Source organism: Pteropus medius, unplaced genomic scaffold (assembly GCF_902729225.1).
Source record: "Pteropus medius unplaced genomic scaffold, Ma_sr-lr_union100, whole genome shotgun sequence".
Classification (NCBI taxonomy): Eukaryota; Metazoa; Chordata; class Mammalia; order Chiroptera; family Pteropodidae; genus Pteropus; species Pteropus medius.
In genome coordinates, this window is record NW_024344436.1 from 4288754 (window position 1) to 4310606 (window position 21853).

The 21853-nt window shown below is 54.9% G+C and overlaps 2 protein-coding genes across 4 annotated transcripts; one reads left to right on the top strand and one right to left on the bottom strand.

Moving 5' to 3' along the window:
* Positions 1-819: 819 nt before the first annotated feature.
* ROBO4 (roundabout guidance receptor 4) lies at positions 820-14641 on the top strand. Its single transcript, XM_039872804.1, has 18 exons — positions 820-981; positions 1268-1597; positions 1895-2052; positions 2260-2380; positions 2641-2768; positions 2869-3097; positions 3332-3444; positions 3848-4016; positions 4184-4369; positions 4496-4538; positions 6478-6614; positions 6731-6994; positions 10338-10445; positions 10625-10760; positions 10913-11140; positions 11274-11632; positions 12626-12832; positions 12950-14641. Exons 1-18 carry the CDS (start codon positions 912-914, stop codon positions 12958-12960), a joined length of 2997 nt encoding a protein of 998 aa, XP_039728738.1. The 5' UTR covers positions 820-911; the 3' UTR covers positions 12961-14641.
* A 455-nt stretch (positions 14642-15096) lies between these two features.
* On the bottom strand, positions 15097-21256 carry ROBO3 (roundabout guidance receptor 3). Of its 3 annotated transcripts, XM_039872806.1 has the most exons (12): positions 19824-21256; positions 19084-19242; positions 18964-19006; positions 18591-18730; positions 18086-18280; positions 17823-17958; positions 17456-17668; positions 16968-17119; positions 16724-16834; positions 16354-16515; positions 15700-15878; positions 15097-15360 (listed from the first exon to the last, which is right to left on the bottom strand). In XM_039872806.1, the coding sequence occupies exons 1-12, from the start codon at positions 20266-20268 to the stop codon at positions 15349-15351; spliced, it is 1947 nt and encodes a 648-aa protein (XP_039728740.1). In that variant the 5' UTR covers positions 20269-21256; the 3' UTR covers positions 15097-15348. The 3 variants fall into 3 exon arrangements, with proteins under 3 accessions (XP_039728740.1, XP_039728739.1, XP_039728741.1); XM_039872805.1 differs by lacking the exon at positions 15097-15360 and having other exon boundaries at positions 15378-15878; positions 19084-19107; XM_039872807.1 differs by lacking the exons at positions 15097-15360; positions 19824-21256 and adding an exon at positions 19520-19536 and having other exon boundaries at positions 15380-15878; positions 19084-19107.
* Between the last annotated feature and the right edge of the window lie 597 nt (positions 21257-21853).

The window sequence follows — 21853 nt, forward strand, 5'->3', positions numbered from 1 at the left end:
ACCTTTCCAGGACCTGAGAACTATCCCTGCTGAGGATGCTTGAATAGTTTCAGTAATAGAATATGCATAAAGATAACAACATTGGCTGAAACTTGCTGATAACTTATAATGCATTAGGTTACTGTACTAAGTGATTTTATCTCATCTCATTCTTATTCTAACCCTGAAGGAAAGGCGCTATTATTATTATTCCCCCTTACAGATTAGAAAGTGACTTGCAGGGGTTAAGGAACTTATCCGAGGTCTCCTAGAAGCTTATTCATCTATCTCTGGGCTGAATAGGAACACAGGGCCGGCATCTCCAGCTTGTCCCAGAGCCTCTGAATCCTTGCTATCTTCCTACCCACCTCCCAGCCTCATCAGTCCTTGGGGAATGGATTCAAGAATGACTATACACTCCTGCTCCCCTCCACTTAGCTTCCTCCGCCCGTAGTCCACTTTCCTATATCCTTAGATCCTTTATGATGTGCCCTGAGATTCCGCCTCTGGGTTTCCATTCTACCCTAGCAGAGGGTCACTTGGAAGCAAAGGGATAGGGATGGGTATTCAAGATTTAAATAGAGGCTTAGGGTGAAATGATCAAGGCTGTGGTCAGGGTTGTGGTTGGTGTGAAGATTACCTTTAAGAAATTCCAGGCTAAATCACGAGGTAAACCTTAAGGCTGATGTTGGAGTCAAGGGTTATAGCTAGAGGGTCAAGGTTGGAGAATATCTCTCCTCTGGGCTCCTCCCAGTTCTTCAAGGTTCTGAGGGCCAGGCAGGAAGCATCGGTTTCCTCAAAGCTGCTTCCCTCTGGGGCATTCTCAACCACAAACAACCACCAGCAGCCCGCCCCGCCCCTCCTTCCCTTGCTATGAGCTCAGAGCAGCAGGACAAAGTGCTTGGGACCAGGAAAGAGGCCTGAGAGTAGCCATGGGCTCTGGAGGAACCGGCTTCCTTGGGGCCTGGTGGCCCCTGCCTCTCCTGCTTCTCCTCAGCTCGGGTAAGTGTGGCCCTCCTCTCTCCTGGCCCGTGCTCCCTTGATCCAAGGCCTGGCCAGGGAAGAAGATGCCTCCTTGTTCCTTTGCCTCCCTTTTGCTGTAGGGGCACCAGAGATGATGATGGTAATAGTGATAATATGTGTGTAAGACAGAGAGACAGACATATTGAGAGCTCTGCAGGCCCTCTCCCCTCCCAGCTAGCTTGCTATTTGGATGCAGATGAGGTATCCAGCGGTTTGGGAGGCCTTCTGGTAGTCAGACCAGGCTCTGCTTCCCTTTCCCTCCCAGGAGGCAAGGCTCAGGACTTCCCACCTCAGATTCTAGTCCACCCCCAGGACCAGCTGTTCCAGGGCCCTGGCCCTGCCAAGATGAGCTGCCGAGCTTCAGGCCAGCCGCCTCCCACCATCCGCTGGCTGCTGAATGGGCAGCCTCTGAGTATGGTGCCCCCAGACGTACACCACCTCCTACCTGATGGAACCCTGCTGCTGCTGCGGCCCCCAACCCAGGGACGTGCCCACAAGGACCAGGCCCGATCCACAGACCTAGGCATCTACACCTGTGAGGCTAGCAACCGGCTGGGCACAGCCGTCAGCCGAGGTGCTCGGCTGTCTGTGGCTGGTGAGGCCTGGGAGGGGAGGCGTAAGGTGGGGCACCTGGGGTGAGATGCCTGAGGTGAGGGAGGTTTGAGGGGATATCTGTGAGGGGAGGCTGGGGGCTGGGGATGGGAGGGGAGAGCTGGGTCAGGGGTGAACTTAGATGAGAGACCTGGAGGTGGGGCTCTGAAGAGTGGACACAAGTCAGTGAAAAGGCGGGTAGAGTAAAATGGGGCAGGTGTGATAAGAGACATCGAGCGGGCGCCTCTGGGATGGGGAGGACTGGACACTGCTCCCTGCGGACGCTCCATCCTCTTCGCAGTCCTTTGGGAGGATTTCCAGATCCATCCACGGGACGCAGTGGCCACGGTGGGTGAGCAGGTGACCCTGGAGTGTAGGCCACCCTGGGGCCACCCAGAGCCCACAGTCACATGGTGGAAGGATGGGAAACCCCTGGCCCTCCAGCCCGGGCGGCACACAGTAAGTATAGCCCTCTTCCCCATACGTCATCCTGTCCTGGGCACGATGGGGCACACCCTGAGGGGCTGACCCACTCTCCAGCCCCGAGTCCCTGCAGAATTTGAGAAAGGGAGGCTCAGAGGCCTTAAGCTGCCTGATGATGTCTGCCCTCCCCAGTCGGAGCCCCTCCCCACATGGGAGACTTCACAGTGCACCTGGCCCTGACAGGTATCCAGGGGTTCCTTGCTGATGGTAAGAGCAGAGAAGAGCGACGCAGGGACCTATATGTGCGTGGCCACCAATGACGCAGGACGACGGGAAAGCCGGGCAGCCAGGGTGTCGGTCCAGGGTAAGGGAAGAGCAGTCAGCTAGAATCAGGGCCAATGTGGGGACTCCAGTTAGGGCGCTGTGGTCTGGTGTGGGCTGGGTCAGGGTCAGAGCGGCGGGGACCTCACTTAAGGGAAGGTTCCCCGATCCCAGAGTGGAATTAGGAGTGCTTTAGATCTGAGAAATCTGGAAGTTTGGGTTTCTCGGTAGCTAAGGGACGTCCCCCTCCTCAGTCCCTTCATTCTGGCCTGCAGGCCCCATCCCGTGCCTCTGCTCCCACAGAGCCCCAGGACTACAAGGAGCCTCTGGAGATTCTGGCTATGCACATTCGGCTGGAAAACGTGACCTTGATGAACCCGAACCCCACAAAGGGCACCAAGCCTGGGCCTGCTGTGTGGCTCAGCTGGAAGGTGAGGCCCAGCACCCAGGGGCGGGAGCCAGTCCAGGGCTCACAAAAGGGCTGAGCATGAGCTCCCTGACCCCTCGACCTTTCTCTGGACTCTCTCCCAGGTGAGTGGCCCTGCTGCGCCTGCTCAGTCCTACACCGCGCTGTTCAGGGCCCAGACGGCCTCGGGAGGCCAGGGAGCTCCGTGGGCGGAGGCCCTGCTGGCTGGCTGGCAGAGCGCAGAGCTTGGCGGCCTCCGCTGGGGCCAAGACTACGAGTTCAAAGTGAGACCATCCTCTGGCCGGGCTCGAGGCCCTGACAGCAACGTGCTGCTCCTGAGGCTGCCCGAACAAGGTAAGGGACAGGTGCCTCCAGACCCAACAATTGGCCCCCTGGTCCCTTCTTGTCAGGGGGGTCCTGGACTGTCCCACTCCAGTCTGGGGGGATGGAGGATCTGACTCGGAGACTCCCACCCTAATCAGGCAAGCAGTTCTCCTATTCTCATCAGGGTCACCTCTGACCCTGTGTCCCCATCTCAGCTCTTTTCTCTGCCTCGGCATTCTTTACAGCCTCTCTCCCTCCCCCCAGTGCCCAGTGCCCCTCCCCAGGAGGTGACCCTAAAACTTGGCAATGGCAGTGTCCTTATGAACTGGGTTCCACCACCTGCTGAAAACCACAATGGCGTCATCCGTGGCTACCAGGTACCCCCCACAAGTTGACACACCTCCTAGTGGTGCCAGGACCTCCCCCTTTCCTGGCATCCTGCCGGCCCCTGCTCTGAGCACTGAGAAATGTGCCTGTGCAGAGAAGTAATGGACACTTACTGTTGTTGAGCAGGTGTCTGCCAGACCCTGCCAAGTAGTTACCTACTCTCTCTCATTTCATCTCACAGTCTACCCTGGGTTCTTGTCCTAATTTACAGACGTGAAAAGTGAGGACAAGGTCACAGATGTAAGACACAGGAATAAGAAGTGTGGGTGCAGGTGGGGTGGAGCATTCCCCAGTAAAGGGCAGGGCAGGAGTACCACAGGCCCAGATCTATAGATGAAGGACTCAGCTGCTGGGATGGTGCCTGAGGGCGCTGCTCACCCTGCTTGTCCTCAGGTATGGAGTCTGGGAAACACCTCGTTTCTACCAACCAACTGGACAGTGGCAGCCGAGCAGACCCAGCTAGAGATTGCCACCCAAACACCAGGTTCCTACTGTGTGCAAGTAGCTGCGGTCACTGGTGCTGGGGCTGGGGAGCCCAGTAGCCCCGTCTGCCTCATTTTAGGTGAGAGCAGTACCCATCAGACTCACCCCAATTCCCTCAGCCCCAATTCCCACCTTTCTCTCTCCTTGCTCCCCGCTCCTACCTCACACTTCCAGCTTCTCCTCCTTCTCTGTCCGACCCCCACCGCCTCACCTGCCCCCTCCCCCTGAGCTCCAAATCCCATACAGAGCAGGCCATGGAGCGAGCCGCCCGAGAACCAAACGAGCATGGTCCATGGACCCTGGAGCAGCTGAGAGCTACCTTGAGGCGTCCAGAGGTCATTGCCAGTGGGGGTATTGTGCTCTGGCTGCTGCTGCTGGGCACTGCAGTATGTGTTCACCACCGGCGCCGAGCTGCGGTGCACCTGGGCCCAGGTGAGAGGGTGAACTGGACTCCAGATAGGCAGGCCTCCCTGGGTCTAGTGAGAACGCTAAGGAAGGTTAGATCTCTAGCCGGGTGTTGGCAACTCTAGATTTGGCCTTCTTTCTGCCCTCTCTCAGGTCTGTACAGATATACCAGTGAGGATGCCATCCTAAAACACAGGTGAGAGATGAATGGGGAGGAGTCTGAGGTGAGGGACGGGCGGAGGGGCCAAGGGACAGTGGAGATGGGACTACTCCAGGCAGTTTGAGATCCTAGTACCTGAATCTCTCAACTCCAAGTGAGAATTCATTTCTTTTGCAATAATATTGCTATCACACCACTTGACAGGTGAATACACCAAGAATCATAAACTTAAGTCACTTAGCCCAAGGCAACACAGCTGGCCCTCTGAAATCCTGATCCTGAGCTCTTGTCACGGACTTCTCACTAATACTGACACTTTCCTGCTAACTCATTCTGCTGGGTAAAGAATAACTAGCATGGGAGGACTAGTCTAATTTCTACTTTTTGCTGTACAGTCGGTGTTCACCAAGCAGCGCCTCTGTACTCGTAAATCACTAACCTATTGAGCCATCTTTCCTTCACAATAATCCACTCATGGATCCAGCAGAGGGCGCTCTGCCCTCACACCACTAATCCTTACTCATTCCCAGAAACAGGGTAAGCTGGTTGGTTGCAAGTACTCCTGCTCCAAATGCGTTTGGCTGCCAGAAGAAGGCTGTGGTTATCAGACAAGATACTAAAAAAGAAAACGTTCTTTTTTTCCTGCTGTTGGCTAAGCTTTACACTAACCATTTCATCTCTCCTCACCTCCTCTTGCTCTTTATCTCAATAGATTTCCTCTGCAGGCTTCACATTCCAGGTCTACATCTTTCAACAGAAGTTTTTTGAGCACCTACTGTGTGCCAGACACAACCAGCCAGACCATTTTGCTGTCAATTTCTCAGCCTAGAGCAAGGTTGCAAGCTGGTGCCATGTTCTTGCATTGTTCTGTGCTCACCGGCCTTGATCTTTAGTTACCTCCTGGGCTTTGTCTGCTCTGCCCTGAACTTTCTCTGTCCCACCCCTACTCCACTCCCTCCCCGGGACTTTATCTCTGTCCTTGAAGGAGATTCATTCATTGCTTTAGAACAGTCTTTGTCTGCCAGGAACTCAGTCTAGACAGAGACAGCCATGCTGGCATATGAATGCAATGCAGAGTTGAAAGTTCAGAAATATGTACAAGATACATGGAGGGATTTGGGGTTGGGGGAATATGGGAGGAAGATTTCACATTTACCCTGACGGTAAAAAGGAAAAGGGCAAAAGGAGCAGCAAAAAATAGCCTGCTGTATTCACAGGGAAAGACAAGCCATTAGGTCTGGCCGGAGCATAGGGTATGAGGCAGGTCAGAGCAAAGGATCAGTTAGAGACTGGAAGCCAGACCAAGAAGGGCCCTGTTAGCCATGCTAGATAGCTGGGCTCTCTCTTGGTAAATGAGGAGTCATCGAAGGTTTTAGGCAGAGATGCTTAAATGTCTGATCCCTGTTGTTGAAAGATCACTCCGGTAGCCGGTATGTTCCCCCATTCAAAGGGAACCAGATTAGAGGTGGAGAGGCCAACATCCATGTAGCAAGCTCCTGCTCTGCCAGCCGTGTGATCTCACACCCTTATTTCAGCTCACGGCATCGGCCTTATACAGAGGGTCTGTTGTTGCCACTTTACAGATGAGAAAACTACGGCTGATACAGTTAGAGAGGCTGACAGACTTACTCTCAGGGCTGCACAGCTGGGCTGCGACAGATGGGGATTTTCAAACTGGGTTCGTCTGCCTCCAGATCTGTGTTCTTTCTGTCTTAGCACACAGCTGTTTCCCTTTAATACCTCCCAGCTCTGGGCAACCTGGACTTGGCCTGATCCCAGGATAAGAAAGGGCACTGAGTTTGGGGCACTGGATCAGAGATTTTAAGGAGTCTGAAAGGCTAAAAAAAAGTAGGCAGAATAAAACCAATACCACCATCTTCTCACCCGCTTCATCTGTGCTCTGAGCTGGAGGTCTTGGCCAATTAGGTTCTCACTTCAACCTGTTTCCACCGCCCCGTCCCCTCCTTTGCCCCAGGATGGATCGCAGTGACTCTCCCTGGCTGGCAGACACTTGGCAGTCCACCTCTGGCTCTCGGGACCTGAGCAGCAGCAGCAGCCTTAGCAGCCGACTAGGAATAGACCCCCGGGATCCACTAGGCTGTCCTCATTCCTGTGAGCATGCCCAGTGGGGGCCAGGGCCCAGCAGTGGAGCAGGGATCCCAGGACTGCAGGAGGGGACGTGGAGTGCGATGCATTCACCATAATGACTCCTGTCATTTTGATCACAGTGATCTCTTGGGATCCCCGCAGCCCCGGAGTGCCCCTGCTTCCCGACACCAGCACTTTCTATGGCTCCCTCATCACTGAACTGCCTTCCAGCCCTCCGGCGCGGCCGAGCCCCCACGCCCCAACTGTCAAGCGTCTCCCACCCCAGCTGGCCCGGCTCTCCAGCCCCTGGCCCAGTTCAGACAGCCTCTGCAGCCGCAGGGGGCTCTCTTCTCCGCGCTTGTCCATGGCCCCCACAGAGGCTTGGAAGGCCAAAAAGAAGCAGGGTAAGGATGGGGAGGACAGATTCAGCTTGGAACAGACGGGTGGAGGGACCAGGAGTGAGAATGTGGTGGAAACATGGCCCAGAGCCTTGAAGCCAGGTGTGGGTGGTACCCCATCCACAGCTCTGATTCTCCTGTCATCGTGGACGCCCATCACCAAAACACTCAGCTAGGAGTATGCTGGTCTCAGCTTTTCTTTCCACTGTGCTCTTGTTTCGTTTGGACCACACCAGTAGCGAGCCCTGTTTCTGCAGTCAACTTAACAAACATTTAATAAGTGTCATTGTATGACAAATGTAGCAACACTAGAAATACCTGACACAGTGCTTGCCTTCTAAGCACTCAAAGTCTAATGAAATTGCCTGACTGGCATATGCAACTCATTCTAGAACCTGGCAGAATGTGACCAGTGCTGCTGTGAAGCCTCCAGCTCCCGTAAACACTGGTCTTTGTGCTCTACATACGGGTCTGTCTGCCCAGCTCACTTCCCAGAGAAGAAGGAGTATTTACTCTCAGCTCAGATTTCTCTCCTGACTTCTGGCAACCTGTTTGACTTTCCGGAGAGAACTAGTTATAGTCTCTGCTTCTTTAGCTAATCACCTATATATGTTAGGTGCTTTACTTCTATCTGCTATTTCATTTAGTCCTCATAACAAGCTAAGTATTATTTCTCTAATTTTACAGACAGGGAAAGAGGATTGGGATTGGGTAACTTGTTCAAAATCTCACATCAGTAAGCTGCATAACTTAAATCTGAAGCCAGAGTGGTCTGCTCCCCAAGGCTACTATGAGTCTCTCTGGGAGCACCCTTGGGAAACCCTGTCTTCTCGCTGACTCTTTCATCTCTCTGAACGCTGGCCTGCACTCTGTATGCTTTCTTCATGAGCCTTCTCTACCGATCAGTAAGATTTACAAATGTTCGACAGCCACTTTTTTTTTTTAATTTATAATCCAACTTGCATTAAGACAAGGATAGATTCAGAGTAATTCCGAGCTTGTCCAATATCCAAAATTTTATGACTCTAAATATTAGTGAAGCTGTCATTCTTTCCGGCTTCGCCTCAGAACTATTGCATTAGAAATCCTCAGTGGTAATAAAATACCAGCCAAAAAGAGGTTGCACAAGTCTCATTTAAAAACAAGCTTTCCTGTGGAGAACTACATGGCCTTGGATATAGCACACAGCGCCTTTTAGAATATTAGTACTGTTAGAAAAGGGAAAGTAGTTTTCTGCAGTGGATTCTTAAGAAAGTTCGGAGATGGGGCTTTCTAACCTCCCTCAGGGGGTTAGGTCCTCACTTCGCCCCTGTTTCGCCTCACTGCAGCTCCACCCCACCACTGCCCCAGGATGGGTCATTCATGGGGACTCCCCTGGGTTGAGGGACACTTGGCCCACCTCTGACCCCTGAGACCTCAGCGACTACAGTAAGATGATGCTGTGGTCTGGTCCAGAGCCACGGCATCGGCTCCAGTGCTGTCACATAGTCCAAGACTGATGAGTCTTCATCTTCTAAAACTGGCAGGCTCTCTCGGTGCCCCTTCACCCTTGACCTGCTTATTCCTTTTTCTTATCATATGACGTTAGCTGTGTTTTTTCCTCCATGACTAATATTCTCCTGTGTTACATCCATTATATCGGGTTCTTAGTTCCACTTACTTTGCAAGATACGTACACTGGATATCCTCATTAATTCATTAATTTGAACAAGTATTTATTGCAATTCAGGTATGGCCAAATGAGATTTGGTCTAGCCTTGATAACATCTTTATTGTATAGTATATTCAAATAACATTGAAACTAAAATCCAAGTAATTCCAAGCAAGGCGGGCAAAGGCTTTTTGTTACCAGAATCCTTTAGAGGAAATGAAATAGGCTGGGACAAATATGGCCTTTTCCAGGACTGGCCTTTTCCCTTCCCTTTCCACACAAACCAACCAACCAACGCGTGTCCCTCTTTCTGAGCTTAGTTAAGAATCCAGGCACTAGATAAGACAAAGCTGATGGCAGCACAGTTGGAGCACCTGAAGTTGGCCTCCAGGATTCCCTAGGTCATCCAACAACTAAAGGAAATGAACATAAACCGATCAGCCAAAGTACAAAACCAAACTCTGGTGGAGGACGTCTAGCCATTATGTGGGTTTCGATCCCAGCGGCTCAGAAGCTCTGGCCACTGTACATGAATTCCCAGGGCTCAGATGGGATCTTGGTCTCGTCCTTGCTCTGAGCTGCCCATGGCGGCCGCCAAGGTTGAGATCAGACTGACGAGACGGCTCTGCCTCAAGGATATTGCCTGGTCTTTGGTCTGGGCTTTTGAACATGTGATACTAATCTGAAGGCTCTTTCTTTCCTCCCTGCTTCATGTTCTCCTGGTTCTTGGTCTTGGGGAAATCTATTATTTTCTATTTCTATTACCCAGTTTCTCTCTGGTTTAAGCTTAGATCCATTTGGGTTTGGGCCTGACCGGAAAGCATGCTCACAGGTCATTGCACACAGTCGGATCTGTTCCTTTAGTTACCTCAGCTTCTCTATTGTCAGAGTTCACTCAGCCCTGTCTTAAGTGGCCCTGTGGGCCAGGTGGTAGCTGCCATCTTGCACGTGATTCTTCTCGCCCCATGTTTACACCTACATCTCTGATAGCATCCATCATTTACTTGTTTATTCACACAAATATTGACTATCTTTGGGCAAGGCATTGCCTCCCTGGGTGAGACCAACACATCTTCCTATTATAAAATTCCTCTTCCTGTCACACCTGGCCTGGTCTAGGGTTATTTATTTTATCTTATCCATCCAGCTCAATTTGACAGTCCAATCCACCCCCAGGTGAGAGACATTCGGGTTCCTCAGAGCAGGGCTAGCTAGAACCATGTGAGATAGTCGCAATGTGAGAAATGAAAATTAATAGATTCTCTCCAAGAGAAGGAGAATAGTCTTCACAGAGGTGAAATTCATGAGAAGAGTAGGGATGGGAGTATACAGAGATCAGGAAGATTGGAATGTACACAGTAAAAGAAAAAGAAAGCTATAAGGTGCCAGGAACTTTCCAATCTGTTCTTTCTTTAATTGGCAAAAACATCTGAAACTGAGGCTCAGAAAGGTGAATGGATTTACCCGAGATTGCACAGCTGCTATGTGGTTCATAGCAGGGCTATGAGTGCCTATCTTTCGATTCCAAGCCTAATGTCCCTCCCACCTTATCACAGCTGCCTGGATGAAGGTGGGAGGTGAAGAGGACAGAGAGAGGACCCCAAAGAGTAACTGAATGACAAGGCTAAAGATGGAGCCTGTGGTTGGGTCCGAAAGGCCCACCCTGGCTTGTCTCCCAACCACTGACTTTCTTTACAGAACTGCACCAAGCCAACAGCTCCCCGTTGCTCCGGGCCAGCCACCCCATGGAGCACTGGGCCTGGGAGCTGGGGAATAAAGGCTCCAAGAACCTTTCTCAAAGCCCAGGTGAGAGGAAGTGAGGGGGCGAGGCAGGGGGCAGGGGCCTACCGGCCCCTACAGCCTGCTCCTGTCCTTGAGAAGGCTGGGTGGGCGGGATGTGGGAACAGAAAGCTGAGTGATGCGGTGGGCAGGGGTGCAGGCCAATGGGGTTCTGCCATTCTCAAACCCGGGCTATTGTTCCCCAGGAGCTGCGCCCCAAGCTCTGGTTGCCTGGCGGGCCCTAGGACCGCAGCTCCTCAGCTCCTCCAGTGAGCTGACTCGCCCTCTCCCCACAGCAACCCCCTCTTCTCATGGAGTCCCCACTCAGAATCAACCGACCCAGTAAGAGGGCATGAGGTCAAGAAGTAGGGTTGGGAGATTGGGGGTGAGAGGTGAGGGGTGTTAGTTGAGCTTAAATAGGGCTGGGGGAGGGGTGGACAGGGACTCGAAGAACTGCACTAACCATCCTGCCATCTCTCTCTTACCCCAATCAGGCGCTTGGTGGAGCTCCAAGCTCCCCGCTCCCACCCACTGCCAGCAGCCCCCAGCCCCATCCTCATCCCCTCCAGTCCCCAGGCCTCTTCCCTCTCTGGTCCCAGCCCAGCCTCCAGTCGCCTGTCCAGCTCTTCACTGTCATCTCTGGGGGACGATCAGGACAGTGTGCTGACTCCTGAGGAGGTGGCCCTTTGCCTGGAGTTCAGTGAGGGTGAAGAGACCCCCAGGTGAGTAGCCTGAGGGAAAACTGAAGAACTAAAGTATGCTTATCCCTATCCCGGCCCACCCTTCCTCAAAGGGAATGTTCCCATCCTACCCCACCTCAATCATTGTACTGTCTCCCATTCCGCCTCTTTCTAGGAACAGCGTCTCTCCTATGCCAAGGGCTCCTTCACCCCCCATCACCTATGGGTACATCAGCGTCCCGACAGCCTCAGAGCTAGCAGACATAGACAGGGCTGGAGGAGGGGTGGGGTCCGAGGTGAGGGGCTTGTTGTGTCCCCCTCGGCCCTGCCTCACTCCCACCCCCAGCGAGGGCTCCTTGGCCAATGGCTGGGGCTCAGCCTCCGAGGACAATGCCCCCAGCGCCAGAACCAGCCTCGTCAGCTCCTCCGATGGCTCCTTCCTCGCGGATGCCCACTTCGCAAGGGCCCTGGCAGTGGCTGTGGACAGCCTTGGCTTTGGTCTGGAGCCCAAGGAGTCAGACTGCATCTTCACAGGTACGTTAGAGCACCCCTACCCCTTGGAGTCGACACAGCTCCTGTAAGACCCCTTTCTTTCCAACCAAGAGGCAAAGCTTCCTAATTATGGTCTTCCTTGTGGTCCTTAAAACAGCTAGTTTGATTAAATGATTCCTACATCCCAGGATCTATGATAAGCGCTTTACATATATTCAATAACAGCACCTCTCGGAGAAAGATTCTTTATATTTCTTTTCCAAGTGAGGAAACTATAAGGCAAACAGGTTTATTAATTGGCCCAAGGTCACCCATGAGAACAAGAACTTGTTCTAGCCTGCAGCCTAGAGGCAGTCAGTCCATTGCATAGTCCATTCCCTCCCCACGCCCCGACCCAGGTCACCCCTCTCACCCAGACGCACCTCCAGGAAAGGTGGCTCCCAGCCTCTTCTATGTGCTCCAGCCCAGGTTCCTCCTCACTGTGGGAAGTTCTGTTTTCTCTCTTAACCTCTGCTGTGCTTCCAAGCCCTTCCTCTTGCCCTGTCTGTGGCTGTGCGGAGGAGGAACTAGGCTCACCCTTCACATGTCCGGCAGAGTTATCGCCATGTTAGCAGAGGTCGTAGGGCTCCCTGTGCCCCTTTGGTGTTCCCTTCCTCATCTGTTCCCTTCCTCATCTTATGAACCCTAACTCTGCCCTTTGCCCCCAAGAAACACAACCAGGTTTGTGGGAAATGGGAGAGCAAGGATTATCCAGGGCAGAAGTGCCCATAATAGAGAATAAAGAGGATGCCAGGGAATGGAAGGTTGAAGGAAGACTATGGGCAGAAGGCCAGTTTGAGCTATTCTCTCTTAAGAAACCAGTGGACTGTCTTCCTGTCACTGGGGCTGGGGCCACTGAGATCGATGGGCTGAGTCGGGGCTAGGTTATGTTTCGGGTTGGGTGTATGCCTTAAGTTGGCCTCAGGCTTTCTACCCTAAACTAGTTCCCAGGGGTGAAGGCCACCCCACTGCAGATATCTCTACCCTCCCCCACAGATGCTTCATCGCCTCCTTCCCCCCGGGATGACGTCTTCCTGACCCCTACCTTCTCCCTGCCCCTGTGGGAATGGAGGTCAGACTGGCTAGAGGACCTGGAGAGCAACCACCCCCAGCGGCTGGGAAGGGGGCTGCCTCCCTGGCCTCCAGACTCTCAGATCTCTTCTCAGAGAAGTCCGTGCAGCTTTCCCGTGCCCAAGGCTGGCAGTAAGTGTCTGCCTGTCTGGCTGGGGTGGTTCTGGGGAGGAGCCGTGAGGGATCCTGGGGTCTGGCAGGACTGACAGGAGCAGGGCATAACTCCACTTTCCTCTAATTCTCCTCTAGACTCCTCCTGAGGCACGTCCCCGCCCCCCAAGAAGAGACTCGGAATCCCCTCTCCTGTCAGTCACTGGGCCAGGCCCTGGACTGTGGATCTGGGCCGATGAGTCTCTCTCTGCAGTTGGGCCCATCTCATCTGGCCTCCAGGAGAGCCCTCCCTTCCGGGAAATGAAACACAAAATCAGAGCAAAGCAGACCTGGAGCCTCGGGAACAAAGAGCCATCTCCGCCTAACATCCTTGTTTTTCCTCTGCTCTGTCCAATCCCACAACCAGGCTGTTTGGCTCAGGGAGCAGCCCAGTTTCCTGATCTCCCACCCATGTGGATCATGGGAGGTGGGGGAGCCAGGGATCTGTATGGGGGACAGCAGAAGCTTGTCGGGGAGGGCCATGGAGGAAGGGGCTCCTCAAGCCTCCCCTCAGCCTCACGGGACTGTTCCATAGAAGCCGCCCAACTCCCACCACACCATGCGAAGTTGCTACAGAGCCGTGATCCCAGGGCCACCTCAGCACCAAGGCAAAGATTCCAGGTGGACCCAGGGAGGGAGCTGAACGGAGGGAGGTGCAGACTGTGAGACAAAAAACACCCTCCTCCCACTTTTGTCACTGTGAGCTTAAGGAATTGATACCATAAAATGGCAATGACTTGAGTGCTGTGAGAGCTTTCCCTGGAGCACCATTTTGGAGAGGGCACCTGGAGGTACGGGAAGAATTATCTGAGCTAGAGAGGGAGCAAGCAGTCTTTGACGCTCGGCGATGTTACTCATCTTTATTCTGTAACTGAGGGGAGAATTAGGGGCCTCCATCAAATTTTAAGCAGAAGCTAGGAAAGGGAGGGCTGGGGGATTTTCAGGGCTGGTCTTAACTTTTCCTGAGAAGACAACCCCCGCTTTAAGCGGTCCCAGTCCCCTCCCGGAAGACCAGTCCCAGATGGTTTCTTAAGATAGACAAAATAGCTAATTCCACAAAAGGTAGAACCACCTGTCATGGTTGGCTAGTGAACACCCTTCAGCCAAAACAACAGAACAGAGAAACAGTGAGGCAGGACATCCAGGGCCTACGCCACAGAAAGCTACTGACAGCAGGTGAACGGTGGGTGTCTTTCTCACTTGGTGGGAAAGGTCAAGGGCAGAATCCACAAATCGAACATGAACAGGACCACAGGAAAACATCTTCACTTAGGGATGATTGGAAAGGGTCCTGAGAGGGCATGATAATCCCCTAAACCTCAGCAGCTCTCCTGGAGGCCACTCCGCTGAGAGGCTGAGCAAGGCGGGGCTTGGGACCCTGTGCTGCCTGCACTACTATGGACTGGAGGGCGTGGCCCAGGAGGAGGAATCAGTGCTGCCGATATACATCCTTCCTCTCTGATGGCTTTTTCTTTTCTGGATTTTGTTTTTCTTTTAGCTTCCTGGCAAAATGCCTTTTGAAAACATTCCAACCCTGTTTGCTAGACTGAAGCAGAAAAAGGGATTTTGTACATACTTAGGTGCGAGTGGCAGGGGAGGTCAGAGCCTGGGCTCGGAAGGTGGCGACCATTCCCTGAGAGCCCTGGGAAGTGACTGAGGGGGTTGGGGTTGCAGAAGTGAGGAGAAGTAGAACTCAGAGAACCAGTGTGTGGCAGGGGGCATGGCTAAGGGAGTGATGAGGACTCACAGCCAAAATGTTTTAAAATTCTGTACCCACTACATCAGTCACATCTCAGCCTAATCTGGCCAGGAGGTGCCTGTTTGCACACACCCTCTGTGAGGGGGTCGGGTGTCTGAAAAACCTGTTTTGTTTTTTTTTTTTTTCTTGACCAGTGTTTCATAATCTCCTCCTCTCTTTAGGTTTAAATTTTTTTTTTTTTTTTTATTGCTAGGGGCTTTTCCTTTGCAGGAGAGAAGGTACACCCAGAGGAGGCACCAAGGGAGGGCCTGGCGTGGCTCTCCAAGGGCCAGAAAAGTTTCTCGTGGTTGGTGATTTGGAAAGTTCCTCTGGTTGTACCTGGGGCCCAGTGGCTTCAGCTCCTTTAGAAGGCAGAACAGGTTGCGTCTTTTAGTCCCTGTCTTCACCTGGAGCTTTTGACAGAGAAGTTTGAAAGGAAGTGCGCTGATGTATACCCCCTCGAAGCCCCTTTCTCCCCTACAACCAGCACAAAACCAGACAAACGGCCCAGGGCTGTGATCAGACTCTTTATTGTCTTTTTTATAAATGGGTCTTAGGTAAAAAGAGATGGAAAGGGAAAAGCTGGCTCCCTGGCTTCTAAGCCAGTTTCTCAGGGAGGCCCATGATCATTGCCAGGAGGGAAGAGACCCCTCCCGGCTCCTCTCTGCACCCTCTCATTTACCAGGGAAGGGCTCCCCTCCAGGCTCCCGGCCCAGGGACAAGCCCTTCCCCACAGAAATCCTGATATTCCCATCAAGAGTCATCTTGGTTCCTGAGAGAGAGAGAGAGAGAGAGAGAGAGAGAGAGAGAGAGAGAGAGAGAGAGAGAGAGAGGAGAGACACTGGTTTGCAAGGCCTGGCCCAGGGCAAACAGGCCACAGGAGGGGATGTGCCTCCCTTCGCATCAGCCTCTCGCCTGATCCAGTTCTCCCATCCTTTACATGTCATCTTGTGTTCACCCTTTGTCACTTGTTCTCCAGGTGTCCTCCTGCCCCCTCACTCACTGGGCCACAATTCCTCCAAAAGCCCTTCTCCATCTTCCCGTGTCCAGGTGCCCCTTGGCCCACCCTCCCGAACCCTCTACTCTCAGTTTTGTGATCCGCAGCCCCCACCTCTCTGTGTTTCTGTCCTGGCCTTTGGCTCCGGCTCCGGCTCCGGCTCCGTCCAGGGCCCCGGGAGCCCCGAGAGCTACTGGAGCCTCTGGAAGAGTTGCTGCCAGCGGTGGAACAGGTGCTGGCGCCCTGGCCCCGGGACAGGAAGCTTGGTCGGCTGTAAGGGACCCAGGCCTCTTCTGCAGCAAAAGAGAGAAGGGTAGCTGGGCCCAGGCAGGGGGCAGAACAACACTGCTAGCCCGCCGGGCCACCCCGGCCACATTCCCAGCTCTGGAAGAAAAGTCGAGGGCAGTCATAGGGCTTAGGTCATTCTGGGGGCTGAAAAGAAGCAGAATGCTCAGCACAGGGCCTTGACATAATGTGCACGGAAACCCACGGGGACTCCCAAGTAGAGAAAGCCCTGGGAAAGGAGAGACAGAACACCCAGCTCCCATCCTTCTTCCATCAGGGCTTCAGTCCTGGGGAAGGATACAACTTGGGACCCTCAGGGGATTTTGCTCAGAGAGAGCTAGAGAGACAAGTATCTTTGTAAGGGGTGAGCTGGGTTGAAATTAGCCCTTCGATGGTACCTCCTGTAGAGTACGATTAGCCTCCAGTCCTAAAGCCCACCTTCTTATATAGCAGTGGCCTTGCAGCTTGCCTGGCCCTCCTTACCATCTAGGTGGGGGCCCCGCTGGGCCCCCAGGGGCCCCATCTGCACCATCCTTTTCTCCCCACTGTGTTGCCGTTCCAAGGAGGACATGCTGCCTGCTGCTCTCAGCCCTAAGGCCCAGCTTGCCTCTTCCTCGGGTGGCGGCAAGGGTGGTGGAGGCAAGTCTGGGGAGAGACCTGTTTCAGTGAGTCTCCTGCTTCCCTGACACCAGTCCCTCTCCCACTCCCAATCCCCGGCACTGGGAGGCTACGAAAGAACAGCCCAAGGTTTGGGTTTGCCTGCTCCCCATTCCAGCCCGAAGAGTTCACCCTTGGTTTCCTGCCCAATCCTGCTACTGACTGTCACCATCCCCCAGGTCCATGGCCCCCTCACCCCCAGGACTGTGCTCCCGCCTGTAGGAAACAGCCTTGGGTTTCTTTCGGATTCGGGCACGGTGTCCTTGAAGTGGAGGCGTCATCTCCCCAGGCACCTGCCGGGTTCTCCCTTATAGCATCAGGAGACGGGAAGAGGAGCAAGTAAAAGAGAAGTTCTGGAAAGGGGCTCGAGGGGGAAGAAGAAACAAGCTTGGGAGCGGGGTATGGGGAGGCGGGATAAATTGAGAGTTCTACAGACTCACCTGGAGCATTGCTGGCTGTGCTAGGGACAGGGCTGGGACTGAGGTGGTGGGAGACTGTGGGGCCAAGACCCAGGCCAGCAGGCCTCCCTTCATGGCTGCTCAGAGTGGGCTGGGACACACTGAGAGGGGAGCTTGGCCCGACAGGCACCCTCCTGCAATGACATGAGGACTCAGACATTAAGTGTCTATAATGTGCCAGGCACTGTGTAGACAACCGAGTACTCAAATGAGCAAGACACAGCCCACCCCCACCAGGCTCCCAAGCTAGTGAAGCATGAGGTAAGCCACATCTTTGAAACAACCCAGGAGGTTGTAAAGTCATTCCAATGAAGAAACAGCTTGAAGAAAGTGAGGGACCTGTCAGCCTCCACACTTCCTCCCGATACAGCCATGACACCTCTGTACCCCAGATCCATCCATCCAACCATCCACTGAATAGATACGTACTTGAGAGTCTATAATGTGCACGGTACTACACACCTCCCTACCTGGGCATCTGGTGGAGATGGAGAATGTCGGTGGGGGGCTGGGGAGGGTCAGGAGGTGAGGGGGTGAGAGTGGCTGTGGACTGCTGTCCATAGGAAGGTGTGGGAGAGGGGGTCTCCCCTCGGGATGCAGGGACCAAGCAGCCTCCACTGGAGCTGAGCTCTGCCAGGTGGCTCCTCTCAGGCACTGGCGGGCACCACTCTCCTGACTCTGAGCTGGGGGAAAGAGGCAGGAGCGCAGAGATGACTGAGTAACTTCCATACCTTCCCCTTGGCTACCTGTTGCCCCTTCTCTTCTTCACCCAGCTCTCCGCCCACCCCCTGGGCTGGTCCCATCTGTAAGGGCATCTACAGCAGGGTGCATATTTACCCGCCCTCCAGCTCCTCAGGCTCCTCAAGACAGCTCAGTTCACAGGAAGGGGGAGGTGGCGGCAGGGCTTCCGGCCAGTTGAGTGAGGGCATCTGCACAGGTTTCCCCAGAAGCTTCGCTTTACCTCCCCTGGCTCCTGAGGAGAGCAGGATGGGGCACACCAAGATACAGGCAGGGAAGAGGCGGAAATGAGACATGTCAGAAGGAAGTGATGGGCTAGGTCCCCAAGGGGAAGAGTAGAGTATGAGGAACTGGGGTCATACCACTGTCCCCTTGACTCCATTCTGGAGGGGCGTAGTGACTCCAGGTGCCTGGGTCCCCTGAGGTGTTTGGGGGGAAGCCCCCATGGAAAGTCTGCAGCTCCTCCCCAATGGGGTCAATGGTGCTGTAGACAGGACCCTCAGCAGAGGCGGCAGTGCCCCGGGCCGTCTGAGCCAGGTAAAGGGAGATTCCTGCTTCTGAGGAGGAGAAAGAGGGCGGCCCAGGGGAGGAAGCAGGGGCAGACACAGAAAAACAGAGCACAGCAGAATGGAGGGCCAAAGGAGATATCTCCAGACAGATCACTTCTTCCCCTACCCCAAACCTTACTGCCCGATCCAGGGTACAGGCGAGGCATGAGGGAGCCTTCCTCACTTCCCACCCTCCGAAGGACGGACCAACCTCGGGGAGGCTGGGGCTCCTCCGCTCCCTTCAGTGTGCCCCAGTAGGTTGAAGGGAGAGAAGGGTGCTAGGGCCAGGTGTGCCCCTGAGGGAATCAGAACTCCTCACCATTGTAGTATCTGTCATCTGGGTCAGGATTGCTGGGGCAGCAGCTTCCCCTGGGTTCCTGGGCTGAGGGGCTTCGAGATGGGTGAGGCCAGGAGTCTGCGAGCCATGGGTAGGGAGCAGGGCCAAGGCCTATGGGTGGCCTGAGGGAGAGCGTGTGAATGTTCAGTTGGAGAGCGGGAACAGGCCAGGGGAGGTAAAGGTGGCAGGGGTAATCAGAGGCTGTAGGACAGTAATGGTGGTGTCTAGGGTAGGAGATGAGAGCTAGCTGGCATAGTAGGGGGTGAGGCCTGGAAGGAAGAGCATGGGTCTCTCAGTTGCGGAGGGGGCGGGGGTGGGAACGGATTATCCCTGGAAGATGAGTTGAGAGAATTACCTGGAACTGTCTCCAGAAAGGCCCTCTGAGTGTGGGAAGGACACTGGGGAAGGTGAGCAGAGACTAAGCGAGAGGAGCCAGTCCTGGGGGACTGAACCCCACAGGGCAGAGATGGCTTACCTGCAGGTGTGTAGGCAAAGGAAGCTTCCGAAAAGAACCCGTGGGAGAAAGAAAAAGGAAATGGGAGAGGGTCAGAAATATCCAAACTCTTGTTCGCTCTTTGGCCCTGTCTCAATTCCACCAACCAGGCTGCATCCTGGACCAATTTCATCAGAATGTCTAGGGGTGAACTCAGGCATCAGTATTTTTCTCAAGCTCCCCAAGTGATTCCCTGTGTGGTCAAGAGTGGGAACCACTGATCCAGGTGCCCTCAAAACTGCAGATTCGCCCCTTACCGGAGGGTAGCAAACTTCGCCTCACAATATATTGGCTGCGCTTCTGGCCACTCCCACCTCCTACCAGGCCCCGCCCCCACAAGCGCGGTTTTTTTGTTTTTTTTGTTTTTGTCTCCGCCGCAAACTTGTCCCCCTTTACTAACACTGACTGCAGAGCCTACCCTCTTCCAGAGGCATCTTAGGGCCAAGTCTTACCCCTCCCCCAGACTCAGGTCCCGTCCCCTCGAGGCCCCGCCCTACCCCCCTCGGGTCGGCTCCAAGATCGGGGTGCGTGCCCCGCCCCTTTCCAAGGAGCCGAGCTCCAGCGCGACCCCACCCGGACCTCGACCCCTGCCCGCCTCCCTCCCCGGAGGGCGGCCCCAGGCTGCGTCCGCGCCCGAGTGCGCCCCTGGCCCGCAGCCCCGCAGCCCCGCAGCCTGCAGCCCCGCAGCCCCGCAGCCCCGCAGCCCCGCGGCCGGCTCTCACCCGCGTAGTGGCTCAGTTCCTTGCGCTGCCTGCGGCGCCGACAGAAGGCGCCGCCGAGCCCGAGAAGCAGCGCGCCGCAGGCCGCGCCGCCGCCGGCCAGGAAGGCCGGCTCCCGCAGCACCCTGACCAGCCGTTCCGCCAGCCCCGGGCCCACCTCGAGCGCGGGCTCCAGTTCCGGCGGGGACGCTGTGGGGTTCAGAGAGGTGAGCGGCGTAGGGGCCTGGAAACCCGGGAGCCATTCCGGGACCCCCTTAACTTGCCAGCCCCTCCCTCCCACATCCGCACTCACGCAGCTGCACCGACACCGGGGCACTAGCAACGCCCACGCCAGCGCTGGTGGCCGCCGCGACCTGGGTCCGGTAAGGGAGACCCGGCAGCAGTCCCTGGAGCACCGCGGAGCGCGCCCAACCTGCCGCAGACCGATTGAGGTGGAAGCGGCTCTCATTGCCCAGGCACCAGATCTGGCGAGGCCAAGACCATGTTTTTAGAGTCAGAAATGGGATTCTGGCCTCACGTGGAACTCGACGCTCTGAACGGCAGAGGGGGCTTAGCCGGGCTTCGTTCGGCCTGGAGAGAACACTCCGAAACCTCTCTCCTTTCCCCAAACCTCAACCCCAGCCACAAAGCCTCCCTAATCCTAGCCCTAGGTCCTCCTCTTCCTCCCACGCAGCCCCTTCTCACACCCTGTACCTGGTATTCTTTGATGACCCCGTTTTGCTGGGAGAGGAGCGGAGGTTCCCAGGACACAGTGATACTGCTGTTGCCTTCACCCCCCAAGGCCACTGCCACTCCCTGAGGGGGGCCACTGGGGGCTAGCCAGGGTGGGGCACGGTGAGAAGGACACAGACAGTCACTGCAAGCTGCCCCTCGTGCCCCAGTCTCCCCGCTCCCAGCTCTAACATCTCAGGGAACTGAGAGCAGCCCCCTTCCAACCGGCTCACCTTGCTCTCCCCACTGCAAACTTTCATCCACCCCTGCTCCCACTTCCGCTCCCACTTCCGTCTTGTCCACCCAGCAGCTCTGTGTCCTGCCCCCTTACCCTCCTCAGGAATGCTTGTGGTCACCAAGGGGCTCTCAGCCCCTAGCCCCTCTTGGCCTTGGGCTTGCACCTTGATCTGAATTCGGGTCGCTGGGGGGAGTCCTCTTAGCACGGTACTTTGCTGGCTTGGGGACTGTAGGTCCAGCACTGTCCAGCTTTCCCCATCAGGACCTGCTACTCTCCAAGACACCCGGAAACCTTGCACAAGCTCGACTGGGCCGTCTACCTGTAGGAGACAGGAGGAAGCATACCAGGGGAAAAGGCTAGGGCCACACAAGTCCTCCAGGCCCAGCTCATCCTCCACTCACCCATCTTCCCCAGCCACTCACCTCCCACTCTCTGGTACCCATTCTTGGAGGCCCCTATGTCCCCCATCATCATCTCTGCTCTTCACCTTATCCCCATGCCCACACTCACAGTCCAGGACAACTGCAGAGTCCGGGGCCCAAGGACTACAGGCTCCTGCATACGCACAACCACTTCGGCTAGTCCCCGCTGGCCTCTCCATGGGTCCTCCACAGGCCTGGATGGGTTGCTGTCTGTTGACCAAAAAGCCCACTCAGCAGAGGCCAGCAGGGAAAGGGAGTCAGTTCGCTGTGTCTTGCCTCTGCCCTGCCCCACAGACTATACGATTTAGTGCTCCAGAGCACACCTCAGGGTCAGGAGGGGCTGGTCAGAGGGATAACTTCCTGAAATGGGCCCGGGTGTCCAGCTAACACAGGTATTCTTTCTGCTTAATTGCATACACACCCTTTAAAGGTCTCTTGCCTCATCTATAATGTGAAGATGATGCCTCCAAGGTCCCTTCTAGTTCTGATATGCTGTGAGTAAGGGACTCAGAAGTGAAGAGCCACCAAGGTAACCAAATTAGTGCCCCTCTCTCTCCCCTTCACTCTTGCTTTCCCTCCCCGCTTCTCTCATTCCCTCGATGAGAGGGAAGCAGGATCTATTCCAGACCAGCCACCAATATAGACCTGGCGCAGCAGGAAAG

Bases quoted from the DNA above. Each gene is read 5' to 3' on its own strand.
- ROBO3 (XM_039872806.1), bottom strand. From the start codon at position 20,268: ATGAGAGCCGCTTCCACCTCAATCGGTCTGCGGCAGGTTGGGCGCGCT. The intron at 17,120-17,455 runs GTAGGGAGGTGT...ATGTCATTGCAG, and splicing joins CATCTCCACCAGATGCCCAG to GAGGGTGCCTGTCGGGCCAA. The intron at 15,879-16,353 runs GTAAGGAGGGCC...CTTTTGCTGCAG, and splicing joins GCGGGGCCCCCACCTAGATG to AAGAGGCCTGGGTCCCTTAC.
- ROBO4 (XM_039872804.1), top strand. From the start codon at position 912: ATGGGCTCTGGAGGAACCGGCTTCCTTGGGGCCTGGTGGCCCCTGCCT. The intron at 2,053-2,259 runs GTAAGTATAGCC...TGGCCCTGACAG, and splicing joins TCCAGCCCGGGCGGCACACA to GTATCCAGGGGTTCCTTGCT. The intron at 4,539-6,477 runs GTGAGAGATGAA...CCTTTGCCCCAG, and splicing joins GATGCCATCCTAAAACACAG to GATGGATCGCAGTGACTCTC.